The 22,259-nt window shown below is 39.8% G+C and overlaps 4 protein-coding genes across 4 annotated transcripts; 1 reads left to right on the forward strand and 3 right to left on the reverse strand.

The window, feature by feature from the left end:
* Positions 1-427: 427 nt before the first annotated feature.
* LOC129094499 (odorant receptor 131-2-like) lies at positions 428-1,342 on the reverse strand (the record flags this gene model as incomplete). Its single annotated transcript, XM_054602702.1, has 1 exon — positions 428-1,342. A coding segment is annotated over exon 1 (915 nt), but the record flags the coding sequence as incomplete, so codon positions are not given.
* Positions 1,343-2,968: 1,626 nt separating this feature from the next.
* LOC129094442 (odorant receptor 131-2-like) lies at positions 2,969-3,892 on the reverse strand. The gene has a single exon (XM_054602621.1). It carries the CDS (start codon positions 3,890-3,892, stop codon positions 2,969-2,971), a length of 924 nt encoding a protein of 307 aa, XP_054458596.1.
* A 3,727-nt stretch (positions 3,893-7,619) lies between these two features.
* LOC129097451 (odorant receptor 131-2-like) lies at positions 7,620-8,552 on the reverse strand. Its single transcript, XM_054606320.1, has one exon. The coding sequence runs from the start codon at positions 8,550-8,552 to the stop codon at positions 7,620-7,622; it is 933 nt and encodes a 310-aa protein (XP_054462295.1).
* A 7,604-nt stretch (positions 8,553-16,156) lies between these two features.
* Positions 16,157-19,562, forward strand: LOC129089674 (diablo IAP-binding mitochondrial protein-like). The gene is made up of 6 exons (XM_054596973.1): positions 16,157-16,215; positions 16,659-16,791; positions 16,920-17,042; positions 17,952-18,062; positions 18,241-18,337; positions 18,724-19,562. The coding sequence occupies exons 1-6, from the start codon at positions 16,172-16,174 to the stop codon at positions 18,930-18,932; spliced, it is 717 nt and encodes a 238-aa protein (XP_054452948.1). The 5' UTR covers positions 16,157-16,171; the 3' UTR covers positions 18,933-19,562.
* Positions 19,563-22,259: the final 2,697 nt, after the last annotated feature.

The raw sequence follows: 22,259 nt of genomic DNA on the forward strand, positions 1-22,259 counted from the left end.
ACACTTAATTTGTTTTGCAAATTGGTAATACTGGTGTGGTGGTGTGCATGGATGAATGTGGTGGAGTGGTTTCCTCTTAATCAATATGCATGCAAGTCATTGTTTGTGAGAGATTGAAAAAAATAGTAAATATTCACGACTTTAATGTCAACAGCATGAATATCAAATATGCTGCAGAGCAGTTATTTACTGTTAATACAGTCCATCTTTTAACAGGTATGTCACATCTGTTGCTAGGGTTAAATGCAACAAGGGTCTAAATCAATATTACATATAACTTAACATTAACAGTTATACAATTAAGTTTATGATAATAAACTAAAAGCAAAACATGTAAAAGTGAATTTCAAACGTGCTCAGTAGAATTTATTTTCTCTTTTTTATTAATGCATTGTGCTTTTTTTCTGAATCTTAATTTTTCAATATTTATTTTACACAAGCCAAAGCAGACATAGCTTTTCAGTGCATTAAAAAACGTTTCATCCCTGAAGCCGTAAATGAGGGGACTCAGGCATCTGGGAGCAAGCCTTAAAGTTAAGTAGTTAAAGTATCTGACATTAATGAATAATTCTAAACTAATCTGAAGTACAGCAGTTTCTATGAATGGACACAACAGCTGAATGAGACAGAGCAGCAGCTGGAAAGCATGAAGAATTACAGTTTTGAGGCCTTTCCATGTTGAGCTTTTATTCTCTCCTGATGCAGCTTTGGCCACTTTCATTATTTTAACATAGCAGAATACAATAGTAATGCACATGAGCATTGTATAAATCAGAAATACACCTGCCCTTATATGATCCTGCCATCTGTACAAAATGAATATCTCCACAGTGCACACTCTGTACTGAGTGTAAAAGCTATGGGAGGCTGATGCAAAGAAGGTGGAGAGAATAACAATACAAGGTACGGAGCTGAAACCGTGAATGATGAGGATACAGTTCACAGTGCTGCTTTGGGAGCACAGCTCTCCATGGCGCAGGGGCATGCAAATGGCCACGTAGCGCTCCAGAGTCATTGCAGTCAAAGTAACTGGTGTGACTGTGAAATACAGAATAACTACAACAGAGATAATGATGCATAACCAAACTGGCATGGTTAATCGAAAACAGCTCAAGAGGAGCATTATATTAGACATGAACAATAAGAAGCTATCAGACAATAGTGTAACAGCAAATAAGATGTAGCGTGTAGTTTTGTAGAAGCACTCCTTTTTAAAAAAGGTTGTGATGAGCATCAAATTGATGGAAAGAAAAATCATCACAAGGATCTGCACAATAATGACCTGTACGTTGATCTGCCGCCGTAAAGACTCTCCACCAACCAGCGAGCTGTTATCTGCCATATTTATAAGTTTCGAGGTACTGCCAAAGTCGAATAGACTGTAATTTTGCAAAGTATCTGTCAACAGAATATATTATTCTTAACTGATAAAAAGTTAAGTCCAATGTCAAGCTTCTCTGAAGTGCCAAAATGCTGGATTGAATACAGACAAATGTCTTCTGCTGAGCTCACTGCAGTCTTCTGAAAGAGGACTGTGCGCGCTGACTTTAAAGACTTAAACACCCAAGAATAACACCAAATTAAACTTTGTTATCACAATGTCATCATCGTCACTTGCTGCTTGTTCCCCTCATTGGCTGACTGTTAGTACCGCAGAGACTGTGAAGATACCTCAACCGTTGGGCTCCTCTTGATGAGTTTTTAATATAGTTGTATTACTCATTAGCTACTTTTAGTGACTTTAATTCAGAAATAATCCATACATTTGCAGTTTCCAGCATAACACTTGCTGTTTGTTTATTCTCCCATTGCATGTTTGAAACTTAACATAAAAAAACAGCAGCTAGGTGTAAAATCACAACATGCAATAATATTGGAATTGTTAAATCAGAGGTGACTAAAATCAAACGAGATATTGTTTGGTTATTTTCCAATGTCTCTGATGAGTGGTCAACTTCAGCAAAATGGGCATACAAGCATGTGCTGACCAGCCGGCACTGGTGTTCACAGAGATGTTCCACAGGTCCCTCACCCCGTCCGTTACTCCTTTATGCTTCAAACTGCCGACAGTGGTCCCCGTCCTGAAGAAACTTCATCCCAGCCGGTAGCTCTGACCTCTGTAGTGATGAAGTGCTTTGAGAGGCTCTTCATTGCCTCTAGATAATATTGTCTCATTGTTTCACCATTCATTTTTATTTTATTTTATCTATTGTTTTATTTCATCTATATGTTAGATTCATTTTCATATGTATTTAATCTATTTGTTAGACTCGCTCTGGAGCATGACAACTACGAATTTCCCTATACTTTGTATTGTGTATGATTCCATATGCAACAATGAACCTGATTTGTTTTGATTTTGTTTTAAAAATGTGTGTAATTCAGCATTTTACAAGGGGTTATGTTTTGGACTATTTTTTGTCCAGACACAGTGACATCCTGGAGTCTCCAAATGTTACTTGGGAATAAATAACAAGTTTTATATGATACATTTTCAGCCAGCATTTAAATTGAGGGGCCATTACTATTTCATAATGTCAAGTTTGAACAAACACTTAATTTGTTTTGCAAATTGGTAACAATGGTGTGGTGGTGTGCATGGATGAATGTGGTGGAGGGGTTTTCTGTTAATATGCATGCAAGTCATTGTTTGTGAGAGATTGAAAAAAAATAGTAAATATTCACAACTTTAATGTCAACAGCATGAATAATAAATATGCGGCAGAGCAGTTATTTACTGTTTATACAGTCCTCCTTTTAACAGGTATGTCACATCTTTTGCTAGGTTTAAATGCTACAAGGGTCTAAATCAATATTACATATAACTTAACATTAACAGTTACACAGTTAAGTTTATGACAATAGACTAAAAATAAAACATGTAAAAGTGAATTTAAAACATGCTCAGTAGAATTTACTTTTCTATTTCTTATTCATGCATTGTGCTTTTTTTCTAAATCTACATTTGTCAAATATTTATTTTACACAAGCCAAAGCAGACATAGCTTTTCAGTGCATGAACAAATGTTTCATCCCTGAGGCCGTAAATTAGGGGACTCAGACATCTGGGAGCAAGACTAAAAGTTAAGTAGGTGAAGAATCTGACATTAAGAAATAATTCTAAACTAATCTGAAGTACAGCAGTTTCTATGAATGGACACCACAGCTGAATGAGACAGAGCAGCAGCTGGAAAGCATGAAGAATTACCGTTCTGAGTCCTTTCCATGTTGAGCTTTTATTCTCTCCTGATGCAGCTTTGGCCACTTTCATTATTTTAACATAGCAGAATACAATAGTAATACACATGAGCACAAAGTAAACCTGATTCATGCCTGCCCTAATATGATCCTGCCATCTGTACAAAATGAATATCTCCACAGAGCACATTCTGTATTGAGTGTAAAAGCTATGTGAGGCTGATGCAAAGAAGGTGGAGAGAATAACAATACAAGGTACAGAGCTGAGACCGTGAATGATGAGGATACAGTTCACAGTGCTGCTTTGGGAGCACAGCTCTCCATGGCGCAGGGGCATGCAAATGGCCACGTAGCGCTCCAGGGTCATTGCTGTCAAAGTAACTGGTGTAACTGTAATATACAGAATTACTACCACAGAGATAATGATGCATAACCAAACTGGCATGGTAAATTGAAAATAGCTAAAGACAAATAGAACATCGGCAATAAATAATATGAAGCTATCGGACAGTAGTGTAACAGCAAATAAAATATAGCGTGAAGTTGTATAGAAGCACTCCTTTCTAAAAAAGGTCAAAATGAGAAAAAAGTTGATACAAAGAAAAATTATCATCAGGATCTGCACAATAATGACCCTGTCATTGATCGACCGTAGAGTCACATCACCACCAACTATTGATACGTTATCAGCCATCGATTTTCCAGGCAAATAAATTTGTTTAGGTACTGTCAAATGTTAAATTGTAATTTGTCAAAGGGAAATCAGGTTTTTCTCAGAACAAGACAAAAGTTATCCGTGCTGCCAAGATGATGATTTTTGTGGTTCAATTCACCAAAAATCTATTCAGTGGCAGAGCATTGTGGCACAGATTTCAATTCCATTTCAATCAATGGTCAGGCCAATGGTCCAATTCAATTTCCAAAAGTCAAATGCTGTCTTTCGAAGTATTTGAAGTGTTCTGACAAAGAGCTGTGCATGAAGACTTTATAGGAGTGTGTAGAATACAAGCATAGAAACCACAAATGAAACATCGCTCACCACGGTGTCGTCATTGCCACCTTCTGCTAATGTCCCTCAGTGACCCTCGGCAGACAAATCTGTCTTGTAGCCACCATTACTGCAGTGGCACCTTGCTTGTAAACTTCCATGTAAAACTACAATGTATGTAAATTATTTCACATTTTAAGCCTTTTTGCCCATACAAAACCTAACTACTTTTTTCAAGTAAGTGATTACTTGCTGTTTTGGAGTTTTCCCCAGAGAACGAGAGGGTCGCCTCCTTGCGACTGCGAGTCGCGGGGGAGAAGTCTCTGACTGTTGTTTGTGCCTATGCACCGAACAGCAGTTCGGAGTACGCTGCCTTCTTGGAGTGGTGACGTTCTGGAAAGGGCCCCTACCGTGGACTAGGTAGTTCTTCTGGGAGACTTCAACGCTCATGTGGGTAACGATGGAGAAACCTGGAGGGGGGTGATTGGGAGGAATGGCCTGCCTGATCTGAACCTGAGTGGTGCTTTGTTGTTGGACTTCTGTGCTAGTCATGGATTGTCCATAACAAACACCATGTTTGAGTATAGGGCGGTTCATAGGTGTGCTTGGTACCAGAAGACCCTAGGCCAAAGTTCTATGATCGACTTCGTAGTTGTGTCATCTGACCTGCGGTCGTAAGTCTTGGACGGGTGAAGAGAGGAGCAGAGCTGTCAATTGATCACCACCTGGTGGTGAGTTGGATCAGGTGGCGGGGGAGGCTGCCGGACAGACCTGGTAAACCCAAGCATGTGGTGAGGGTGAACTGGGAACATCTGGCTGAGGACCCTGTCCATGAGGTCTATAACCCCCACCTCCGGAAGAATTTCTCGTGCATCTCGGGGGAGGCTGGGGTTATGGAATCTGAGTGGGCCATGTTCAGAGCCTCCATTGTGGAAGCTGCTGCTACCAGTTGTGGTCGGAAGGTGTCGTGGCGGCAACCTGAGAACCCGCTGGTGGACACCAGCGGTGAAGGAGGCCGTCAAGCTGAAGAAGGAGGCCTTTCGGGCTTGGCTGGCCCAGGGGTCTCCTGAATCAGCAGACAGGTACTGGTTGGCCAGAAGGGCTGCAGCTGCGGCAGTTGCCGAGGCAAAAACCTTGTGTGGGAGGAGTTTGGGGAGGCCATGGAGAACGACTTTGACTGGCCTCAAGGAAGTACTGGCAAACCGTGAGACGACTAAGAAAGGGGAAGCAAGGCTTGTTTCAGGCTGTGTTCAGCAGGGGGAAGAAATGCAGACCCGGACTGGGGACATTGTCCAGTGGTGTAAAGAACACTTTGAGGAACTCCTGAACCCGGACAACGTGTCCTCTGTGGAAGAGGCTGAGTCTGAAGACTCAGGGGAAGACTCGTCCATATGCCCGGCAGAGGTCGTTGAGGAAGTCAAAAAGCTCCTCAGCGGCAAGGCACCAGGAGTGGATGAGATTTGACCGGAGATGCTAAAGGCTCCGGACATTGTTGGGCTATCTTGGCTGACACGTCTATTCAGTGTCGCGTGGAATTCGGGTACAGTGACTGTGGAGTGGCAGGCCGGGGTGGTGGTTCCGATTTTCAAAAAGGGGGACCGGAGAGTTTGCTCCAATTATAGGGGTATCAAACTGTTTAGCCTCCCAGGGAAAATCTACTCCAGGTTGCTGGAAAGGAGGCTCTGGCCAATTGTCAAACCTTAGATTCAGGAAGAGCATTGCACAAAGTCAAGCTTGTTCCCAGTGCGTGCTGGCCTCCGCCAGGGCTGTCCCTTGTCACCAATCCTGTTTGCGATTTTCATGGACAGGAACGGCGCAGCCGGGGGAGGAGAGTGTCCGGTTTGGAAACCTCAGAATCGCATCCCTGCTTTTTGCGGATGATGTGGTTCTGATGGCTCCTTCAGAACGTGACCTTCAGCAAGCACTGGGACAGTTTGCAGCCGAGTGTGAAGCGGTCGGGATACCGGACCGTTGTGGTGAAGAAGCCATTAGGCAAAGCCCTCGATTTACCAGTCCATCTACGTTTCGACCCTCACCTATGGACATGAGCTTTGTAATGACCGAAAGAATGAGATCGCGGATACAAGCGGCCGATCGCTGATACAAGCGGCCGAAATTAGCTTCCTTCGTAGGGTGGCTGGGCTCAGCCTTAGAGAAAGGGTGAGGAGCTCAGACATTCGGAGGGCGCTCGGAGTAGAGCTGCTGCTCCTTCACGTCGAAAGGTGGATCGGGGATCTGATCAGGATGCCCCCTGGACGCCTCCCTTTAGAGGTTTTACGGGCACGTCCAACTGGTAAGAGGCCCCGGGGTAGACCCAGAACATGCTGGAGGGATTACATATCTCTCCTGGCCTGGGAACGCCTCGGGGTTCCCCAGGCGGAGCTGGAAAGTGTTGCTGTGGAGAAGGACGTCTGGAGGACCCTCCTTAGCTTGCTGCCCCCACAACCTGGCCCCGAATAAGCGGAAGAGGATGGATGGATGGATGGTCTGCTACTGTATTATTCTGACTTAGACGTGCCTGCGTCTACTCTCTGACCGGAGTTACTGTTGTGGATGACGTGGAACCAGCATCATAGATCACAAACTCAGTCACAGTAATCTTCAATAAAATGGGTAGACTTTTATCCGGGCTGTGCTGTTTTGAGCTGCTCAGAAAGTGAACTTAAATGTTGGATACCAAAATCCACAAACCTCTACAGCACGAAACCTTTGAAGTTTTTCTATTAAAAACGTTTCAGTTTCTATTGAATTCTCATGTTTTGAAGACCCAGCAATCTGAGTACACAGGGTTTATTAAGCAGCCACCCAGCACATCTTTTGCTAGCTAGCTTGGGACTTTTAAAGGTTCTTGATTTAAATTTCACTTTCACAGTATTCATTATTTATTTAATTATAAAAAATGCATTCTAAGATTGGCTGTTCACAATATAGTTGAAAATGTAATAACCTTAACCTTGGACCGGAGAAGAAAGGAGCAGAAATGGCTGCCATGTGAATATTGTGAATTTAAATGGATGATAAGACCAATCAGTGCTACGACTGGGACATTGAGGGAGTGGTGACTACAGTTGAAGCCTATACAACCGTGAAATGGGTTGGTGTTGCAGAAGTCTTTTTGTGTTATTTACCATAGTACACAGCATATGGAGGCTACAAAGAAAATCCTTGCAACCATTTTCCTTCATGGCATAGAGCTCTCCAATGCTGCAGAATTAATTGATTCAAGTAAATACCAAGTGCGTTGTGCAATAAAGTTGGACAACTTTACTTCACTTAATGTCACTTTAATGTATTGTGAGAAACGGGGATCATCAGTCCAATGAAATCACACACATACTATTCAGTTGAATCATTTTTTTTGAAATAGCAATATTACAAAGCCAGAGACACAAATTAAACATGTTGATTTAGTAGGGTAACATGAATTTATCAATCAACGTAAATTTGATGGTTGTTTCTTATACAAGCCACAGAGAGCATAGTATTTCAGTGCATGAAAAAACATTTCATCCCTGAGGCCATAAACAAGAGGACTCAGACATCTTGGAGCAAGAATAAAAGTGATATAATTAAAATACCTGACATTAATGTATAACATGAAATTAATCTGAAGTACAGCAGCCTCTATGAATGGACACCACAGCTGGATGAGACAGAGCAGCAGCTGAAAAGCATGGAGAATTACCGTTCTAAGTCCTTTCCATGTTGACTTTTTATTCTCTACTGATGCAGCTTTGGCCACTTTCATTATTTTAACATAGCAGAATACAATAATAATGCACATTATAAAGAAGTAAAACTGATTGATAGCTGACCGAAGATGACCCTGCCATTTGTAAAAGATGAACATCTCCACAGAGCATAATCTGCCCTGGGTATAGAAGCTGGGGGTCACAGAAGCAAACCAGATGGAGAGAACAACAATACAGGGTATAGAGCTGAGGCCGTGAATGATGAGGATGCAGTGCAGAGCTCTGCGTGTGGAGCACAGCTCTCCATGGCGGAGGGGCATGCAAATGGCTACATAGCGCTCCAGTGTCATTGCTGTCAAAGTAACTGGAGTGACAAAAGTATACAGAGACAAAACAATATACATAATAACACACAACCACATTTGCATGGTAAATTTAAAATAAATCAAAATGAGCAGGATGTCAGTCATGATTAAAAATAGAGAGTCAGACAGTAGCGTTATAGCAAATAAGATGTACCGCATGGTTGTGTAGAAGTCTTTCATAAACAAAGTTGTGATGAGCAAACAGTTGATGCAAATAAAAACTGACACCAAAACCTGAACTAAAATGACCCGATCATTGATCTTGTACGTTGAGGATTCACCACCAACCACTGAGTTATTGGTCGCCATATATTTCTCAGTTATAGCCAGCTGTACAAGCTTTTGAGACTCTGTCACAATCAATTACTGTAGCTCTAAAATTAGATAAAAATGTAAGAATTCATCTTTGACAAAACTGTCTGTCATTTTAATCCAAAATATTCGTAGAAGCAAGATGCACAGGTTTTCTCTGGCACAAAGCCCAAATAACCCCACAATTGCACATTTTAGTATAATAGTATAAGTATAAGTATAATATCACATGTAGCTACAATAAATTTGACATATATAACAGCCTCAGATTACCAAACCACCTCCGAAGTGAAGTGATATTGTGGTGCACAGCTCCATAAATTAATGTATTTTGCTGGGCTCCGTCCTGCTTTCTGGGAGAGGACTGTGTATGAAGACTTTATAGGGGCAACTATAACACAAGGGAAACACCAAATCAGACTTTGTCCCCCACAATGTCATCATCACTAATTATTGCTAACAACACACCTCACTGGCCATTGAAACTATCGTTACTCACTTTGTGTGTTGGATATACATCAACTCTGCAGCAGTAAATATGAGCAAATATTTTAGAGTTGGATGATGCTAGATGTGCTCTCCAACAAAAATGTTAATAGATCCAGTTCCAAACTTTGACACACAAAGGTGGGGGTGACATTTTTGGCCATAGAGAACTAGGGGTCTTTACTTGTTGCAGTGTTGGACCAAATTTTAAGTTCAGAGGTTAAAGGAGCATCTTATTGATATTTCAGCCCACCCACCCTCTCAGGTCACATGATTGGATAGAAGCTACATCCTCATGCATCGAGTGTCCCAGACAAATGGTCAAAGTCTAAGCTGCATGGTTCTGGCACCGTTCTTCACAATCTTGTGCATGGAATTTGTTTTAGTTGATGATTGGCCCACATACCCAAAGGCCAATCATCAACTAAAAACATTGAGCCCACACACCCAAAGGCCAATCATCAACAAGAAGCCTGTGGCATGGACAATCACTTCCACGGACGAGTGTGCAACACGCTTCAGTCCGTACACATTGATTGTTGGGGACAGTGTACAGGGCAGATGCTGACCCCTTAAGATACCTCCTCAGTAGTACGCATTAGTTCTAGCAACAAGGATCACTAGAATATTCTACAAGGACTCAGCCATTATTATGACAAAGCGCACCGTGATGGCAGGCAACACCAAGTGCTCATGCATACATAGTAATAAGCTCATTCACAAGTTAGACTACCTGTGCATTATACATGGTGCAGCCTGAAACTGAATGTTTAGATATGTTTTACAATATGTAGGCAGCTTTTCTTACTGTGGCAGAGGTCCATCCACTCTTTTCCACCACTTTTCCAGGTCAAGGTTGTAGTAGCAGCCCTTACATCTTCATCTTTGCCAGATATGTCCATTAGCTCCTTGTAGAGGATTCCTAGGCATTTTCAGGCCAGATGGGATATGAAAGCATGGGTCTACCCCAAGGTTTTTCTCTGTTAGTCCTACCTAGAAAACCTGAGGCATCCAGGAGGCATTTTGATCAGGTGCCTGAATCATCTCAACTTGCTCCTTACAATGCAGAGCATCTGAGCTCCTGTCGAAAGTACTCACCCTGTCCTTAAGGGTGACACTAGACATCCTGTGAGGGAATTTCATTTCTGACGCTTGTGTAAGAGTATGGATAGTTCAGGTAGAGGTGAGTCCTGGCCTTCTCGTCTAATTTGTGAAAGGTGTTGCACCCTAAATGAAGTTAAGATTTAGGATATGCGTAGCTAATCTGTGGCGAGGGAAGACGGACTAGGGAGAAGAGATGGCCAGGAAGCAAATAGGGAGGAACTCTGCTCTCGCTTGGAAAGAAAAGATAAAAAGAAACCAAGCTGCTGTGTGTGTGACGGGCAACAAGTTAATGCTGTGAGCTAAATCTGACCATGTGGGCAAGGGGACAGTGAAGTGAAGTCCTTAGCTACACAAAGGTATGTGTAGCAGTAGTCTTCGTTTTAGTAAGTGACTTTGTGCAGAGAGCGTAGTATAGAGGCCAACTGGGCGGCTGTGACTGTGAAAGAGTTGTAATTTAAAAGTTAAGTGTTGTGAGCGTCAGCCTGACTCTACAGGTATTTTAATACGAGGGCTGATTCAGTGAGGCCTCATTACTTGTGACATATGATCTCAAAATGTGTACCATAGCTTGCATAATATTACGTATACTGAGTGCCAGCCCAAGTTCTTTTCTAGCATTACCTGACCCTTAGCTAACAAATAACTTAATTTGGCTATGTATCGTATGTTTTACTATAGAGGTGCTGTGCATACTCGTTCGCATATAGCTTTGATAATGCATTGGATACTTTCATTATACGTGGGCTATTCAGTGCAATGCTAATAGAAGGTGGTCAATGTAAATGAGGCACTTGGGATTAATACTCATTTTGATCTCGCTGTTAAACTCAATATATTATCTTTGACATCTTTATATGTGTTTTATAGTGTAATGGATTGTTTCTAAATTTGTGCTCACAAATCATTGAGTCAAGAAAAACCAATTAAGTTCAAACTGTGTTTACCGGAAAATTAATTTAAGCTGTTGCATAAACCTCCTAATTTGGACATATTATCTGAAACATCCATAAGATAAGATAAGATAAGATAAAATAGGATAAGATAAGATAAGATAAGATAAGATAACATAAGATAATCCTTTATTAGTCCCGCAGCGGGAAAATTTATAGGATTACAGCAGCAAAGAGGATAGTGCAAAACAAGAGACATAGTAAATAAAAAAAACACAAGATCAAAATAAGTATTATAAATAAGCAAATGAGCAATAAAAAAACAGTAAAAAACAGTAAAGAACAGTAGAGAATCCACAGTATCAAGACATAAAAAGTAAAAGTCAGTGAACCTGAAATGCTGGTTTGATGAAACTTGATGAAACAAATGTGAGTTTGTTTTGCAATCATCATTTTGGATTGTTGTCATGTCTGTGCACTAACTTGCAGTTGCTAATACAGAGATATCCCTGCAGACATGGTTTGTTTTTCTCCGTGTGGATTTCGACTCCAAACAGAGCAGTGTTGCTAATGAGCCTATCATCATTATTCTCTTTTGGAAAATAAGGTCCTGTGAAACTCATTAAAGGTGACGATTAATTGGTTCATCAATTATTTAAACTGTCCTCTGTTGATTTTGGCTCTCAGTAAAGATGGAAGAAACAACAGGAAAAAAAAAGTTTTAAATTGTTCGAAAACTATTTGTAAATAAATAATAAATTAACAAAACTAATACCCCCTTCACACTTTGCGCAAAAATATGTTGTCCAGATTTTAATTTGATATTATTTGACCTGATAACATTTACACCTGGTAGTCCGTTTGACAGCCGATCACTCTGTCTGTATAACAGAATGGGTAGAGTGAGCGATTATGTTGCATATTTCCACCCACAAGGGATGCGCAGATCAGGGGAAAGACAGCAAATTGCACGCAATAAGTTATTCATAACTTACTCAGAACATCGCTTTGTCACTATTTTTAACTACTAGCAATTTCCAGTTGCAATCAGATCAGCTAAAACATAATTTGGAAAGTGTAAAGGGTGTATAGGGGTTTGCAGCGCACATTAGCATGATAGGATGCTCACAATGAATATCTCCAAAGAGCACACTCTATATTGTTTGTAAAAGTTAGGAGTGGCTGATGCCAAGAAGATGTAGAGAACACCAATAGAGGTTGCAGAGCTGAGGCCGTGAATGATGAGGATGCAGTGCGTAGTGCTGCGCTGGGAGCACAGCTGTGCGTAACCGGGGGGCATGCAGATGGCGACATGGTGATCCAGGGTCATGGCTGTCAAAGTTAGTGGTGTGACAAAAGTGTACAGAGACTATACAATATATAAAATAAGACACAACCACATTTGCATAGTAAAATGACAAAATTCAAAGATGAGCAAGATATTTGTTAGAATCAAGTTTAGACAATCAGACAGTAATGCATGAGCAAAAAAGATGTAATGCATGGGTGTGTAGAATAAATCCTTCATATTAAAGGTTCTGATCAACAATAAGTTGATGCAAAGGTAAACTGTTATGAAAACTTGAACTACAATCACCCGTTCATTGATCTTTCGCATTAAGAATTCAACACCAACAACTGAGTTATTATCAACTTTACACTGAGTGCTGGAAAAAAGTTTCAGCTTGTGTTCTACTAAACAGTAAATGTTTATCTCGGTTTGACTCAGACCCCAAGGTCATTATGAATTATGTTTAGGTGAAAGATGAATTCACAAATATTCAACATTAAATTAACACACAAATTTCTTTGACCTATAAAATCCCAAAAGTTTCCTTTGGAGTTTGGAAAAGGAAGGAAATGACGTCACTAGGATATTAATCCCATCAAAAGCTGCACATGTAATACTTGTATGATGTAGCAACTCCAAATCGTTTTAATTCACTTGTGGATCTATGTGTGTTGTTTGTCGTTGTTTTTTAATAAGACATTAATAAATGGGTACACACAGAATAATGTGAATTGAAAAGGAGCACTTATATGGGGTGGTGCAGGGATGACCTATTTTTGGCCAACACATGATACCATCGCAATGGTTCCAATGTGATTACTCCATTGGATTTTGATTTATGGCATAAAATAAACTCTGTGTCAGACAAACGACATGATATTACACTTTTTTGTTCACTTTTTTGTTCAGCAAGATAATCTTCACAAATGAACACTTTCCCGTTTTTTGAAGCCTGAATGCAATCGGCAGAAATAAAAAGCTAATGTTTGGTAGTAAACAAACTACACCACGGTCGCGTGAGCGCGAGTATACAATGACACTGTGAAGGCTGACTAGCAGGCGTGATGAGGTTTTGTAGTCTCATTTAGCCACTTGCTAGCGACAGCCTTTTTAAGAGGATACTTAAAAGCGAGGGGCATTTACTTACTTATTTTATGTTGTAGAACAAAAGGTCAACATCTCTTAAGCTTGTGTTAACCTTACACCTTATTTCAGGGATCTAACCATGTTGAGGGCCGTTGACAGGCAATAGCATTAGCTCTGAATGTCGCATTTAGCACCTTAAAGTACAGCACTTGAGTAAATGTACTCAAAAAAGAATATATCATTGTAATATAAATATATATTTTTTATTACTTTTACTTTGCTGAACAACAGTACTGACACTCTGAGGCCTGTAAAGTCAATGACTTCTGAAAGTTAACTTTGACAAGTACTGAGGGAATACACTCTTGGTTTGTTTTCGTCATCCGAAAAATGCTTTTGCAAAATAATAATGATGATAACTAGCCAGTTATCTGTATTCCCCTGTGCAACACAAACTCCAGTGTAACTCCCATGAAGCATATTAAAAATGATGACTAATGGCATCATTAATTATTCAAAGACTGCTCTGTTGATGTTGGCTTGGTTAATGAATACATCTGTAATCACTTTTTTGTTAATAGTTTGTTAAGAAAACTTTAAACTTAATGTTTGAATTTAATGAATTTATATATATATATATATATATATATATATTTAAAATATGTTGGTTTTATCTTTATTTTTGTTTGATATGGTAACTACAGGTATTGAAAAACATATAGTGATGTAAAGTCAGTTCACATACACATTTACAACTGCACTGTTAGCAAGTATAACCCCTTTTTTGATTAGCTTTAATTCATCACTCATATCTTTATTTGACCTGTGACATAGGTCACTTCACTGCTTTCATGAAATAAATGGATGACCCATCATCCCCACTGTTGTTAAGCTGTTGTTGCTGTGGAGAAGTAGTAATAATTAAAAGCCACTACAATGTTCTTAGCTGTTTCTCACACAGTGCAACCAGAGATTTTGAATTAAGTTGTTTGAATCAATGTTGTGATATGGTAATGCATAGATGCATCGGGTATGACAGACCACACTGAATAATATTCAGTATCACAAATAATCAATGAGAGTGAATGAATCTTGACTCATGATTTAGTTGCAGCTCAACTTTCACTTAAAAATAGAATTCCATTTGCGATGCATTTGTGAAAAAGAATATCAGGTTGCGAACACAATAGAACATTCCTTCTTAAATACATCACATCCTCAGTCACTGTAAATCCTTCATCAATATTTTACTGTCTTCTTTCAATCTGATTTTTTTTCTCTTCAATTTGCTCATCTGTTTTGATTATTTTGCTCATTTTCCTCACATATTCCTGGCTCTCCACTCTGTGGTCACAGGGAGACTGTAAGGGCCATCTAAGGGTCTGAATATTTGCAGAGTGCTGTTTCATGATTAAAAGCCTTGAATGTAAAATGCTTGTTAGGAATTTCAGCTGACAACATTCACCAAACAACTGCAAGTCAAACAGTGACCCTTATCAAAACCTTTCACCTAATATTATTCTTGAAATCGACCCCAATTTCTCGGTTGGTTTCATTTGTCTTACATAGGTTTGAACTACATAACTACCAGTGGTGGAAAGTAATTATGTAATTACTGTACTTAGTTCAATTTTGAGGTACTTGTACTTTACTTGAGTATTTCAATGTTCTTGTACTTTATACTTAACTCCACTACTTTTATTTGAACTACTTGTTTATAAGTTTAGTTACTTCACAGGTTCTAATTAATATAAACACAATCACAAATATCTTGTGATGTAATATTATTGGTAAGGATTATTGAATGAATGAATGCATCAATGATAATAATTTGTCCTTTATCTTTGATTATATTTTGATGCAAATACTTATGTGCTTTTGCATAAGTCAGATTTTGAATGCAGGACATTAACTTGTGCATTTCTACACTGTGGTATTGCTTTTTTCACCACTGTGTAGCACCGTAACATTTAAGTCCTGCATTGAAATATTACTTAAGTATAGACTTTATTATTAGCTAAATGTACTTGATTAACACCAGCTAGTTACAAAAATAAAGATACCCATTCAAAATGCAATGATATTGCATACTATAGTAGGCCTTGTAGAATATTAATGATGATGCATTCTTGTGTAGGTGAGTAACATTTTACTCCATAGCTGGTCCAGGTGAGTGAGGGGGCGGCTGTGGCGTAGTGGAGAGCAAGGTAGTTCTCCAATCAGAGGGTCGGTGGTTCGATACCCGGCTTCGACAGTCGATGTGTCCTTGGGCAAGACACTTAACCCCAAGTTGCTCCCGAAGGCTTGCCATCGGTGTGGACTGGATGTTGCATGAATGTTAGTTAGAGTCTGATGGTGGCACCTTGCATGGTAGCCTGTCATCAGTGTGTGAATGGGTGAATGATATGTAATATACTACTGATTGTAAGTCGCTTTGGATAAAAGCGTCTGCTAAATGACTGTAATGTAATGTAATGTAATGTGAGTCTGACCTTAACAACTTTACACGTTTGAAAATCTTTAACTTCCTAATGGAGAGGAAGAAAATAATGAAAGGTCGAACTATTAACAGGCAGGTTCTTTGTAAGCCATTGGACACAATTAAATATTGGCAGGTTGTTGTTAAACAGTCAAACATGGCTGAGCGCAATAAAATGTTCCTTCTTTCACCGCGAGAGGGCGCCAGTGTGGAGTGACAGCTTCACGGTGGGGGAACCTTTGCTCAGTGACGACGAACACTTGTGTTGTGCCGGACCAACATGGCCGCGCTGAGGAGGGTAACAACCTGCTTCCGTCTCCTCAGGTAGGCTGTGCTGAGATAACGTTTCACAGGCAACGTTTGTAATTAGTACACGCTGTACTTCATGAACCATATGTTAAAATGGAATGCTGTTTCTGACTCTAAAGTGAGGAAATGACAATGTTTTGCTTTAAAACGGCGCCGGCAACAACATCAACAACAACCGGAAGTTGCCACAAACATGTTGAACTTGTTTTTCCTTCACAGACATTACAATTCGTTTGTCTTCTCGTACATTTGTGAATACACATAAGAGGTTAAATGTTGGAGTAGCTTCAGTTCATCCCACAGTCGTAAGATTTTGGTCGCGACTGGCATTTACATACGTGTCGTATTTACCTATCGATACATGGCTAAGTGATGGCGCGTCAGGTTGGATATACATTCGTGTATTCATGTTGCGGTACATTTCTGTTTTTAAACTGAAACTGTTTATTTTTCTTCAGGAGTTCAGCTCCTGTCCTGTTCGGCAGCAGAAAACCTGCAGTCCGTAAAGCGGTCAAATGGACAAATGTTCTGTACACAGGTATAGCGTCCCTGACTGTGGGCGGTGGGCTGTGTGCTATACCTTTCAAACAGGTGAGTGTGTCACCTTTACAGAGATGGATTCATACGAAATATAACTACAGCAACCATAACATTACACATGATATAACTTAAAGCATACACGTGTCTTGTGTTTTTCTCCCTGTGTGTCTCTGTTGCAGGTTGAAGACCTCTCTCATGACTCTCTGATCCGACGAGCAGCCTCTCTGGCTACAGACAGTTCAAGCACTTTTCTCTCTCAGACCACTTTTGCTTTCATAGATGCCATTACAGAGTACTCAAAAGTAAGTTTGGATCGTTTGGTTAACGTTTTGTTTCTATATCCTAGTCTATATCCTGAACTGCAGAAGGATTATTTGCATGTATAGTATGTATACAAGTCATGACTTGTATTTATATAGCCCAATATCACAAATTTGCCTTTGCTTTACAATCTGTAAAGCAAACTGCACCCTCTTTCCTTAGATTTAATGCCCCATTGCTCCAAAATAACTCTAACTTCTACACTGTAGTATATATGCTTCTATAGATGACAAGGAAATGAAGAAACATACCCAATATCCTTATGGCAGCCAATGATTCTCTCAGAAACATTACTCCACCCAATTTGCTGAAGTGCACAGAATGTGATGCAACTACAGGATGTGAAGAAAAAAAACTAATGTTTTGTTAAATTTTGTAAATATAAATATTATGTATCGAACAGGAGTTGGATAACAGAGCTGAGGATGAAGTTGTTTCTGCCTTAGTCTAACTTCATATAAACCAGAGATGGAAGCATTAAGAGCATAGAGCATGTAAAGATGTTCAAGTCCGGATTGAGCATGATGTAGTGTGTAGAGACAAGCCAATGGCAATGTGTTCAGATCTGTATACAAAAAACATACCCTTTTCACCAATTACCTGAGGGAAAGACTTGAAAAGACATCTCTGTGACTTCTGCTGCCACTCCAATAAAAGGGAGATGAAAGGCATTTCATTTGTGGCAGTCAAAGCATCAAAATATATCTTGTGCAGAAACAACACTTTCCTGCCTATTGGTTGACATAATCTACAGTCCTATTTCTATTCGAATTTATCAACTATAATAGTTTGAAAAGTGTCCTTACCAAAAATCCTCCTCTGTGCTATACGGCCTCGGTAGTTTGATTTTAAATGTAAACGTTGTTTGTCCTCACTCTGTTTGCTTACAGGCTGTTCACACACTTATTGCCCTCCAAAAACGATATTTGGAATCACTGGAAAAACTAACTTCTGCAGAAGAGGATAAAATCTGGCAGGTGATCATCGCCCAGCGTTCACAGGTTAGTTTGTGTTGCCATCTTCGGTGAAAAGTACTTTGAAATAAACCTGAACATAGCATGTCATGTTTGTCTTTTAATTTACTGATTGTTAAATATAACGGTAGACTTGCAAACCCTGAAAAACAAACAGATGTGGATCTATTTGAGTCTGACTTAATAATTATTTCTGTCCTGACAGGTTAGTGACCGACAAGATGAATGTAAGCGCTTCGAGTTAACCTGGGTCAGCGCCATCAGGCTGTGTGAAACAGCAGCTGAGGCAGCGTACACCTCAGGTGTGTAAAAGACAATGTCTGTCTGTGTGGTTATATGTCCGTGAGAGCGAGAGGTTGGGATGTCATGGTTGAAGTGTTGAGGCAGGTTTTCTCAGGGTTCTTGTAATGATGAATAAAAGTGTAAAGCTGTGAATCATCTTCTCAAAGCTTTGCACATCGCCGTCTGTGCCCGTTCCTTTTCAGCTGCTGTCAGTGTTACACTTTGGACCGAGTATGGATCATTTGCTGTCACTCAGTAGGGCTTTGTGTATAACAAAATGGAGATGATGGACACGAGTGCCTTGTTGATGACCACACCTAATGTTTAAACTTAAGCTGGTGTTATGTCAACCTTTGAACTTCTTTCAACAATTTAACAGTGTGTGTCTGCATCTGTGTGTGTCCAGGAGCTGAACATGCGTCCATCACACTGAGGACAAACATTCAGGTGGCCGAGTCGCATGTGGAGGAAGCACGTAAACTGTCCTTGGATACAGATAAGAAGTTGGCCGAGACTAAAGTAATGGAGGTGGAAAGGGTGACGCAATATGTGTCCTCCTTACAGAATAATAGTGATGAGGAAGAGGTGCCTGAGGCTTATCTAAGAGAGGACTGAAGCAAATACACAGTTATAAGAAAACAGAGCAAAGCACAAAAAAAGGTGTTGTTGCTTTCAAAGCAAAGTAACTTTATTTTTTTCATCCTTTACAATGTCTTCTCTCTTTTTGAGTCTTCAAAATGTTTGGCTGTGACTTGTCATGTAGACTGTGCTCAAATGAATGTGCTTACATCTGCACATAAGCTGTTATGCTCAAAAAGTGAATCACACGAACTGAGGACGTCTCCACAAAGCAGCACATCCTTTTAGGTGTTTGGTCATTTAAGACTATTTGAATAATGAAAATCAACTGTTTCTGAAGCATAGAGGATTATGTTTTCGACCCATTGTATTGTGTCTTGACCAGCTGATTTTTGTGTTGTTTCAAAATTCATTGTAATAAAGACAAGTAACATTATAAAAACTATTTATTTTTGGTGTTTACTTGTTGCAACATTATCAGAAAATGAAACATTTAAATTCCTGTTTTCTAGATTAATATTGTGTTAACTGTAGGGATTTGTAGCTAAGATTATGTATTGTGTTGCAAGGGCATGTTTTTTTTAATAACATTGCGTTAATCCAAATGATTAAATAACATTTAACCAGTGCTGAAAATAGTTGGAAAAAACAATGTGTCACTTCATAGGGTTGTTGAAAAATGAGATTTGTTTGAAACCAGCATTTGCCTGATTTGTTCTAACAACTGTTGGTGCCAACTATGTAAACAGAGTGTCTCTGTGGTCATCTTTGGAAAGTAATGTATGAACATTCGATCCACATAAATTTGAATTTGCAAAAGTTCCACTGATTCCCACCCATGTACTTCTCAGGACATCTTTAAGGTAGTGTTGCTTTACTTGTTATTTGTATCTCTCTTTTTCACTCAACAACTCTTCCATCAATGCAAATTACCCATGTCCTGACTCCCCTGCATAGCTTTTAGGCCGTTTCTCAACTACCTCCCCTGTCATCACTTCATCTCCAGCATCACCTCTTTCCACACTATCACAGAGCAGAAAACAAACCACTCTAGCTCCGGTCAATAATGGTTTAGTGTTAATGATTTTATTAGATTTTCTTTTTTTAAATGGTAAAGAGGATAATAATTTCATTAAGGGGTTTTGTTTCAAGCAAAGATACCCAATGATGCTGATTTGTGGGCAGGTGGTCAAACTTGTGAAGAAGATTAATGCAGACTGAACTCCTTTGCATGTATATAGGCCTTCACAGTCTGTAAAAAGATCAAGGGCCTATGTGTACACTGAAACAAGACAGTCTAGAAACATTGTAAACCCCTCCTCTTAATTCCAGCAGATGGCGATCTAAATCCATTGCAACACTTTCTTTTATTGCAATAGTTGGATGCACTACATTTGCTTTTTCATCACCAGTCGGTATACATGTATTTATTGGAGTCACTATTTCACATTGTATTTCCTTTTTTGTTATAATGGATATGACTTATTTAATGGTGTTTATGATTGTGATTAAAACCCAGATTGTTAGGGAACCCTTCATGTTAATATACTGCATGACCTGGTGCATGTACATACATTTACACACTGCATTAAGTCTCTAACTCAGCATGTGCACATACAGTACCAAACAATACAGAATGATTGTGCATGCATTTTAACCAGTTTGAACCCTAAACACTCATTTTTGTCTCCTCCTTCCAACTTATGTGCATGCCTTCACTATATATTAAATTGTGGAAGAGTTAAACTGCTCTTTAAGAATACACCTAAACTGCAAGCTGTTATCAAAACTTCTCATTACTCTACTCATGCTGGTTGTGAATATGCTCTGTAACAGGTATGCTTTCTTCATGTGACGCCTTCCAAAGGTCAGTGTCTACTACAGAAGGTCAATTCATAGGGAGCTCATAATGGGGGAGACCTATGTGGAGCTGCAAACGCAAGTGTGTAGCGTTAGCAGTGAGGCGACCTCTCCCTGCAATAGATGGTCAAGACTTGGCATGGGACAGGACCATGAGAGTGGCTAGAGAAAAGGGGGTTTGGGGGGGGTTGAGGTGTGCAAGGACTGGCTCACCAATGTGACTAGTGAGGAATGTTGTGTTTAACAAAGGCTGTTTTCACAGACTGTAAAACCAAATGTCCCAGACGGTCTGTGTGGATGTGCACCCACTGGTCCCAGGGGAGGTGGTGCCAGTGCAGCCTTTCTTGCCTGGAAGAAAATGTAATAGTGCTTACTGAAGTATTTTTTTTTAAAAAAAAATGTTTGCATCATGAAACCTCAATGAGGTAACCACAATTACTAAGGTCATGGGCCATAAATGCTCATAAACTATTTAGTGCTACTGAGGGAGTTTGAGCATTTCTGCAGCACAAGTTCTGCTAGTGGTGGGAAAAAACCCTCACTGAAACTATTTCACAGAAATCGGTAAAATCATTAACACATTCAATGTTTTGTGGAAGAAAATAAGATGTGATTTATCATCCCATAAATACACGAGCCTCCTCACTGCACTGACTTTACTGTTCCAATGCAAAGTGGCCCAGGTGGGGAGATTGATTGGTGAAAAGGGCAGCACTTTCACCTGTGGATTTATAGCTCTTTGAGGATATAAATAAACTGCTGCAGGTTATAAAGGCAGGGGGTATGGTGTGGTGACATACCATGGGTCATGCTTTAATCACAGTGATGCTGAGTTGTAGCGCTGGAAGAGGCAGCGAGTTAAATTTTGCAGGAGATTGAGGGCTCCCCGGTGAGTTCACGTCCTCCTCTAATACGGGTTATGAAGACGCCACGGCAGAGTGAGATGGGAAGCTCAACATGAGGGAAGCACATTGAGACGAGCATTTTTGCTTATCTCCAGTGAATAAATATGATGTTGGCCTGAAACTGCTGAGGAAGCATGATTCATCAGTTCAAGCTGCAGTGCATGATAATAACACAGTGCTGCACACAGCGCCAGATTCCTGAACGTGTAAAAGCTGTAATTATCTCAAAGACAAGAACAATGCAAGAGAGCGCTTCATTATCACTTTGTTTTAGGACAGAGTAGTAACAATGTGCTCACTCCCAGAAACAGGAAGCAGTGAAGCGCTCGTTGCATGTGACTGATTTGTCCTTCAGTAGCAGATCTCCTGGGGTTTATATTAACTTTCACATTCACTCCCTGGTTTTTCCTGCAGAGTTAGACACCTTTATAACATTGGTTACACATTATCTACAAAATATGTGCCTAAACAATCACTGATTGGCATCATCATGTTGTTTATTCATTTTAATAATGCTGAACTATTTCTGTAGAATTAGGGCTGGTTATTGGTAATAACATTTTTAGTATTTCTCTTTTGTCACTGCTTCTTTTCTTTG

Source organism: Anoplopoma fimbria, chromosome 1 (genome assembly GCF_027596085.1).
Source record: "Anoplopoma fimbria isolate UVic2021 breed Golden Eagle Sablefish chromosome 1, Afim_UVic_2022, whole genome shotgun sequence".
In the NCBI taxonomy this organism is placed as follows: domain Eukaryota; kingdom Metazoa; phylum Chordata; class Actinopteri; order Perciformes; family Anoplopomatidae; genus Anoplopoma; species Anoplopoma fimbria.